Source organism: Nothobranchius furzeri, chromosome 18 (assembly GCF_043380555.1).
Source record: "Nothobranchius furzeri strain GRZ-AD chromosome 18, NfurGRZ-RIMD1, whole genome shotgun sequence".
NCBI classification, from domain to species: Eukaryota; Metazoa; Chordata; class Actinopteri; order Cyprinodontiformes; family Nothobranchiidae; genus Nothobranchius; species Nothobranchius furzeri.
The window spans coordinates 26,627,666-26,636,223 of NC_091758.1; the positions used below are offsets into that span (position 1 = coordinate 26,627,666).

Genomic DNA, 8,558 nt, shown 5'->3' on the forward strand with positions numbered 1-8,558 from the left:
AATGAGTACGAGCTGTTTTCTTCACCACATTAACTACTAAATACATTTAAAATCAATTGTAGTCCCCCTGTGGCGGAGGGATATACGAGGCTATTCAGAGTGCTGTGACATCAGACAGCTGGAATGCTGAGCGGTGAAAATGCCAGAAATGGGACAGCTGTCACGAACTGCAGGGCGCAGACATGTTTGTTTACCTTTTGCTACCACTCACAGCCCACCAGGACCACTGTAATCACCTACGGCATTACTGAGCATTATTTGTAACACCACACAGTCCTAAACACTGGTGAGGATTTCAGGGTTGTAATTTACCAGTTAAAAATAGTTTACTCATTAAAAACTAACAATTTATTGCAGTTTAAAGACTCTGGTGAAAAAAGAAACATTAGTTTTTACAGACTACAGAAGAACACGCCAGGTTACACGTTACACAAAATCAATGGTTTTCACAGTTCTCCATAACTGAAAATGTTATCTACAGCTACACAGCGCTCAAAATAGGACTAACTCCACACATCTAGCTTTTAGAAATTGTCAAATAATATATAGTTTTAACAGTTTCCAAAAATAATAATAAATAAATAAATAAAACATGCAATACAATTGAAGGAGGAACAAAAAAGAAAACAGGACACAACCAGTGTGGAATTATTTTAACCATCTATATTTCATAATTTTCCCCTTTTTTGCAACAATACTCTTTTAGGAACCAAACACACTAAATACTGAGAACAGCAAAACCTCAGAACTCATCATCACTGTTTGTGTGTGGCCCGTTAGCCGTTTCTACATCCTCAGATTGCGTGTTGCTGGAAACATGTAACACCTCTGATAATGTTCTTTCTAGATACTCAAGCTCTTCAGATTCTCCATCTTTCTGGATGTCAGCTTGTTTCTGATCACCGTCTATCCTGGTGTGCACATAGTTGTCATCAGGAATATTTACTGCAGTTGTGTCTACTTGAAGGACACTCTCTTGATTACCATCTTCATTACTAGCAGCATCTTCACTGATCAAGGTCGAACCAGTTTCCTTTTCATCAGTGTCACCCTCTTCCTCCTTCTCATCCGTTTTGGCTGAAGGAAAAGTTCTTACAGGAAGACTTAACAGTGCAGAATCCAGTAAAAGATCACCATATTGTGTCAAACCATTGCGGTCTTCTTCGGTCTTTACGTGTTCCCACCCAGACTGCAGATGTAAAAATACTGGATGAGATAAGTCGTTTAGTTCCTTTGGTGGCTCTGTGCTGGCTGGCTGTTCAAATTCTTTACGCAGCACTTCCAGAAGGTGGCACATTTTACCCTAAAAAATAAAAAAGATATTTTTCAGAAACCGTAAACAAAACATTGTTTACTATAATTGGAGTTAATTATGAAATAGGGACATACCTCATCCAGTCGATGCAGATTCATGTCAATATGCCGATTCATCACTCGATCTATGATGCTTTGAAAGAAGATGGATCTTAAGGAATAACTCTTAAACTAGATGATCTAAGTTAGTGACGTATAATCCTGCAATCTAGCAATCAAAACGTGTATGCAGTCTGTTAAAATGGCTAAATATTTAGCTGTTAAATGCAAATAATTTAAAGTTTCAGGTGGTTAATAGAAGAAAAACCTGTCAGAGATGTGCGCCTTGGACAATATATCTTCCGTCACAGCAGAAATGAATTCAAGGTACATTAACTCTTCTTCCCTGTTGAAAACAAATACAGATTACAATTAAAAGCTTGTTTAAAAAGTTTTTTTAAGTTATTTTCAATATCTCTTCTGAAGACTTGTAAAATACCCAGAAGGACTCACTCTGCAGATATCCCGCTCCTGGAGGGAGGTGTCGTGTCTTCTGGTACGGCTCTAGAAGAGACACTTTTATTGAATTTTGCTCAGGAGAGCATCATGAATTCAACAATAACGACATTTTCACGACATTTTTTTTTCACCTGGACAAAGAACTAAAAAGATAAGGGTCTGTGTGATTGTCCTTGTCACCAACCCACTCATGTGCTGCAGAACATTCCTGCAAAAGAAGAATGGATGAAAAATGACAGGAAGCATTTAGTAACATCTACATTTCCCTTTGCACTTAAACACACTGGTGCAAAAATGAACACTTTCAAACATATTTAGATAGAATATTATGATGCACCAAAATTTAATCCAACTGTACTTTTGTCTTCTTTGGCCTATTTTATTATTCAATCCCTCAGCTTGCAGACTCTCCAAGTGTGCATATATAACTCTGCCAAGATATTAGCCTCTCAGCACTTTTACAAACTTTCCTCAAACTAAATGCAACGCTTAAACTGTTAACAACAAGCTGCAATAAAATAATACTAGTTACAGCTAACTTTCACTCAGTTAGCACTATAATGATGGACTTCTGTTATAAAAAGCAGCACCTGCTTGTACTGCCGCAGGATCTCACTATAACTGTTAATATGCTGCAGATTCACGACAGAAATTCTGATTCTTTTCTATCATGCCGTAAAACCGATATGAACATGCCAAAAGTTCATAAACTTTATTTTAGTGAAAGATGACTTAAAAAGCAGACAAAACATTTGACCTGAGATGGCTCATCAAATTCTTGTGTGGATTCCTTGTTTTCTGTGCTGCATGCAAAAATAGAAATAAAAAACTAATAAGAGAAACGCTTTTGTTTTACTACAGACTAAATTCCACGTTTACTGAGTACCTTTGCTCACACATTTCCTGTTGCATCCAGTTGCTGCCATCCTGAGAAGATTTAATCTTTGGAGCTCTGTAGTAACGATATTTGGACAGATATGAACTCTTATCTGATTTTAGAGTTTTGGGAGTGAATGGCTTCGCTTGGGTAAAGTGCTGTGAATGTTTTTGTAGCAAGTCTCCACCGTACGTCTTCTTGACTGGGTCCTGAAAGGCTTTGTAACAATCCTGATCTCTCACAGCTCCCAGTGAAAATGTTGACTGCTTTCTATGAAAACCTTCTGGGCTCCGGTACTTCATCTCTGATGACGGGCGGCTGTAGTGGGCACCAACTTTCTTTGATGGATAAACTATGTCCTTGTTGTTGAAGGAGGAGTTGAACTTTGAGCTGGAGATGATGGAGCTCCTGGAGCAGAGGTACGGGCGGTCATCATACTGCTTGGAGAACAGATTTAATCAAATCTCAGGCTTGGGATAAAGTAAAAAAAAATAAAAACATGTAATTAATTAATTAATAAGTGATTCTTATCTGATCTGATACCTGGGCTGAGGGGCAAGAGGTTCTGCTGTTTATCTGTGAGAAAGAGAGGGCTGACTGAGGGCGAGCAGCTCTTCTCAGCTGCTCCTTCCTGATCTGGTCCTTGTCTGTAAGCAGTAACAAGTTGCTCTTTTTAATTATTTTTTTATTTGATTTTTGACAGATTTATAGTTACAGGAATAACTCTACATAGTCTAAAGACAAAAACAACACTGTGTGACATTTATTGCTTAATAAAGAAGTGGTATTAATATAGTCAAATTAAGATAGGAGTAAATTCAATCCTAATCTCAGATGTAATGTTTGACTTTTCTTCACAAGTAATAAAGAAAATGAAGTAACTGGCTGCCATTATTTTCTCAATATGACTTCCAAAAATGCTGGGTCCATCTTTCATGTTTACAATTAATGTCACTATTGTTTTTGAGTGCAAACAGGTATTTTAAAACACATTCCTGTAAAATTTTAGTAATTCCACAAAAGGGCATCATGGATTTATCCGTTTGCTTTTGCTCTCTAGATTTTTCTAGCTCAGGGGAGGGTTGCTATCCTGTAAATTTTAAATGTTCCTCTTCTTTAACACCTGATTGAAAAAAATGAGTAAAAAAACAGGGTTCTGCATAACTCAACATATTGATGGGGTGAATAAATGAAGTATCAGTGGAACATTTCAAATTAAAACAAATGAATTTGCAAATTTGTGGTTTTAATTCAAGAGTATTTGAAACAATTCTCAATAAAGTAGCCTATTTAATAATAATGTTGAACTGACACATGGATACTTACATTTTACACTTTGCAACAAGCTTTTGGGTAAGGAGGTATCTATGGCAGCTGTAAAGTAGGATCAAATATTTAATAAAGTTCAAGAAACTGCTTAAATATTTAAAGGATAATAATGTATGAATACTACATATTTTACCTTTAGCTGAGTAAACCTTTTTGTAATGAGACAGCATGTGGTCTTTAATTATGGACTTTGTCAATGGGGTGGAGGAGTGAGGATAAAAAGCTAAACACACCAGAAACCACAAAGTAAACAACAAGATTGAGTCATCATCTAATAAATAAATAATACTCGTAGACAAAACTCAATACTTACAACTACTTTTTGAAGTTTTCCCTCTCAGTCCAGTGCTGGATCCTAATCCAGATGATACACTCCCTTTAAGAAGAAGAGATGCTAAATCAATTTAGGCTGGAAATTTTACAGTATAAATTTAGGCAAGGTCAACAACAACCAAATATTCTATCTTTCTGAATGTGTCTAATATGTGAGCATAAAATCATTAAAATAACTTCAATATATTAAAGTTGATTATTACTACAATCTAATGATAGCAATACATTAAACTAATTATGTATGGATAAAAGGGACAACATACTAAAAGATACAGCAATTTGGTTATGATAACTTCATAAACATATTTATAAAAACAAGAGGTCGTAAACAAAAGTTTTACCTAAAATATTGATAAATTTAAGCCAACAAAATGCCAGTTTTAGCTTCAGTTTTTGTGTTTTTAGCTTTAATTTAGTTTTGTTTTGAAAGCGCTTCTGCATCCGCTAGCTACACGGCTAGACAAAGCTAATGTTTTCATACTTGTTCTCGATTCCATTTGCGTTTTAAATCCATTGAATCCCATTTTCCTCATATAAACTCCGCAGTAAGGAAGGAAGACCTCGGACGCACCCATCTGCTTCGCGGTTCTTCATTGTTAACATATTAAAGCAGTAAAATAACCAAGTAAACAACTAGCTTATACGAATAAAGAGTGAAGCTTCCCCGTCGCCATGCTGGTTGCTATGAACGTCTACGTCATCACGCTTGTGCGTGCGGGAGGACGTCCTAGTGGTAGGAATGGGATGTGCTGTACTCATACAGTCTATGGCTGTACTCGAAAATTGTCATCCTTTCATCAACGAACAGGAATTTAAAGTTTGTCTTGCGACATACGCATACTATTTACGGCATATAGACTCAAAATTACTGGGGAAAAGTTAAAAATGTCTACTTTCAGATTTTCTGGGTCCAAAAAGTCATCCATAAATCTCAATAATGTGACTGGGACATCTGTGTTGATGCCTCAGAAAACCCATTTAATTCTACTGATTTGAAAATAAATACACAATAAAAAATAATTTACCAAATGGCCTAATATGTAATGACATTGTCAGTTTTACTGTTTTATAATAGAAAGAAGCAGGTTTCTTCATTTATGTACATCATAAAAAAAGAAATAACTGACAAGTACTGAAAATACAAAATGTGTGCACTCTTTTTACCTAAAACTTTGAATTTTGGGATCTTGTAAGAGAGAACATGAAGTCAGTTGGTATGAGGATAGTGGATGAAGAAGATAGGACTATATAATAATATCTAAGCGAAAGCTACAAACTCACTGACCCTTTGACCCAAAATATATCTGAAACAGCATGTGCTCATTAAAACCAAAGCTGTAATTATGGATTAAAGCTGTGAGGCTACCCTAGAGTCAGTTTTAAATCCCTACCAGATCCACCATGGTGATAAATCACTGAAACAATGGTACCTGTTTTGTTATCACTAAGGAACAGAGGCCCGTGTGCCATTATGAAGCATCTTTGACCTAATTTGTTTTTAGGATGTGACAGTCAGGTGATGAGGGTAGAGGGGTCAAGGTGTTGGTCAGGTGAATATTCTGTCAACATTTTCTTTAGGATTCTGTTATCTTTCTTGTATTGTTCCACTAATCTTTTAACGTTTCACATCTTTCACCAACATTGGCAAAATGACAGTGTAGGAAGAAAAGTGTGAAGCTGCATATTTAAATGCACATTGACAGGCTTTTTCAATATTTAAAACTATTAAGTTTCCTACAGTGTTACACATCAAAGTGAGATCCAGGGCTATAAACAATGAGGCAGAGCCTGAAGTGGACTCACAAGAAAACATAGAAAAACCTTCAGAGTCCATTGTGAATGGATATGTGGGAATGGATGGATCAACTACTGGTGCTGAGACTATAGAGCACATCTTAGCGATAGTTCCAGTTCAAGTTAAACACAAAAGGAGTCATCGAGTAACCATGCCTTTCTCGACCCAGGCTCAACCGCCTGCTTCTGTACCGAAGAGTTAAGGAGAGAACTAAGTCTCCCTAGCAGGATAACATGCATCTTACTGAAAACTATGGGAGATCAAAAGGTCGTCAACAGTCACATCGTTTCTGGCTTGGAAATAAGCAGCGTGGATAACAATGACTTTCTAGAGCTCCCAGATATGTTCAGCCAGAGTACCATTCCTGCATCTGCAGTTAACGTTCCTACACAAGATTATGTAAACAAGTGGACCCATCTTCAGCAGGTGTCTATCCCAAAAATTGGACTCCTTATAGGGACTAATGCACCCAAAGCTATTGAACCCTGGAAGGTCATTGCAAGCAAAAATGACGGTCCTTATGCTTTTAAAACAAGGCTTGGCTGGACTGTCAGTGAACCCATAAGAGAAGATGCTTCTAACAATGCCACTAGTGAACTGATACAAGTTTCAGCAAACCGCATATCAGTGAGCAGACTAGACAAACTCTGGACTCAGCAGTTCAGAAGTGACTTTCCTGAATGTGAAAGGGAAGACAAGTTGGAAATGTCAAGGAAAGATTTGCAGTTTCTTGAGATGGTGACGCTCTCAGCTACCTTGGCTAATGTATCGCCTGTCACGGTCTACCTCCATCTGCTGTGAGTTTGGTCAGCGCTGTGTTTACAGGTGGGCATGGCACTCATCACAGCTGCATGGAGTTTCCACTAATCGGAGCCACCAGGATTTAAGGAGCGATGGGACTCAACTCCAGCGCCGGTCGATACTCTCATATGGGTAGCCTCTAGCCTCCTAAACTGTCCTGGTCCTGCGTTCTGAGCTAATGAGTTTGTTTGTCCTGTTCCAGTTTCCTGTTCTGAACCACCTACCTGGTCTGGAGTTGTTTCCCGTCTCACCGCTCAAGGATCCTCAGGTCTCCGACCTCCTTGCCCGCCTGCCTGTCCACGCTCAGCACCATCCTCACCACTCCAGCCTCTCCCAGTCCGCCTCCGCACAACTTCTGGTCTCTGACCGTAAGAACTCTCAGTCACTCAGTCAGATTCTCCTGGTTCTCTGGTTCCGGTCTCACTCACCTCTCCTCTTATCTTTTATAGATTCCGGTCCCGTCCCGTTCCTGTGTTTCAGACGCAGCGCCTTTAGTTCTAGTTTTGTTCCCTTATTTCTGTTTTAAGAAATAAAACATTTATATTTTTCTTACTCTGTCGTGATTCTTCATGTCCTGGGTGAAAGCTCTTACCCACAGCTTGACATCGCCTTGCCACTGAGAAACAAAAACGTCAAAATGCCCAAAAATCGTGAAGTTGCTGTGCAATGAGCTTTAAGCTTAAAGCGGAAGTTTATCAAGAACCCTACATATCACACAGAATATTCAACCTTCATAAGAGACATTATTAATCAATTTCCCTCTGGGATTAATAAAGTATTTTTGAATTGAATTGAATTAACAAGGGCTATGCTGTAAAGGTACCCAACAAAGACCTCAGCAGACACGATGGTAAAGTCTGGTACTTACTGCACCATGGGGTGTATCACCCCAAGAAGCACAAACTCAGAGTAGTCTTCGACAGTGGGGCGTCGCACCAAGGCACCATTCTGAATAACGAACTGTTACAAGGGCCAAACCTTACTAGTACCCTGCTTGGTGTCATTATAAGGTTCAGACAAGAAGAAGAGGCAATAATGGCAGATGTGGAAATGATCCACCAGGTTAAGGTCCCTGACAAAGACGCTGACCTTCTGCGATTTCTCTGGTGGATGTCAGGTGACATCGTCCAGGAGATGGATGAGTACAAGATGGTTGTACACCTTTTCAGTGCTACTTCATCACCGAGCTGCGCCAGCTTTGCCTTGCGCAAGTGTGCTGAAGACAACAGAGATCAGTCAAATTGCCAGGCAGTCAAAACAGTGCTGCACAATTTCTGCATGGATGACTGCCTAAAGTCAGTTTGCTCAGAAGAAGAGGCTTTGCAATCTACCACTCACTTAGAGCTGTATGTGAGAAAGGTGGATTCAAACCACGAAGTGGATAAGCAATAGCAGAGCAGTGCTGTCAACTATCCCAGGGGAGGTGAGGGTGACGGAAGTCAAATACCTTGACCTAGATCGGGACGCACTTCCCATGGAAAGAGCTTTGGGAAGTTCACTTGTGTTTCGAATCTGACAGCTTCAAGTTCAAGATCATCATGTCAGAAAAGGTTCAGACTAGGAGGAACATTTTATCACTCGTAAGCTCTGTTTATGACCCTCGGGGTATTC

General features: G+C 38.9%; 1 protein-coding gene across 3 annotated transcripts; it reads right to left on the bottom strand.

The window, feature by feature from the left end:
• Window positions 1-333: 333 nt before the first annotated feature.
• spata7 (spermatogenesis associated 7) lies at window positions 334-5,049 on the bottom strand. 3 transcript variants are annotated; one of them, XM_015969823.3, is made up of 13 exons: window positions 4,833-5,049; window positions 4,332-4,394; window positions 4,152-4,241; window positions 4,016-4,063; window positions 3,233-3,336; window positions 2,882-3,129; window positions 2,699-2,764; window positions 2,570-2,615; window positions 1,944-2,020; window positions 1,807-1,857; window positions 1,622-1,699; window positions 1,390-1,447; window positions 334-1,303 (listed from the first exon to the last, which is right to left on the bottom strand). In XM_015969823.3, exons 1-13 carry the CDS (start codon window positions 4,924-4,926, stop codon window positions 743-745), a joined length of 1,584 nt encoding a protein of 527 aa, XP_015825309.3. In that variant the 5' UTR covers window positions 4,927-5,049; the 3' UTR covers window positions 334-742. The 3 variants fall into 3 exon arrangements, with proteins under 3 accessions (XP_015825309.3, XP_015825308.3, XP_015825307.3); XM_015969822.3 differs by having other exon boundaries at window positions 2,699-3,126; XM_015969821.3 differs by having other exon boundaries at window positions 2,699-3,129.
• Window positions 5,050-8,558: the final 3,509 nt, after the last annotated feature.

What these genes read in the sequence shown, in the direction of transcription:
- spata7 (XM_015969821.3), bottom strand. Translation starts at nt 4,926, where the DNA reads ATGGGTGCGTCCGAGGTCTTCCTTCCTTACTGCGGAGTTTATATGAGG. An exon ending in CTTGTTGCAAAGTGTAAAAT is followed by an intron (nt 3,337 to 4,015) that starts GTAAGTATCCAT and finishes TACTGCTTACAG; the next exon opens with ACAAGGACCAGATCAGGAAG. An exon ending in CAGGAAATGTGTGAGCAAAG is followed by an intron (nt 2,616 to 2,698) that starts GTACTCAGTAAA and finishes TTTTGCATGCAG; the next exon opens with CACAGAAAACAAGGAATCCA.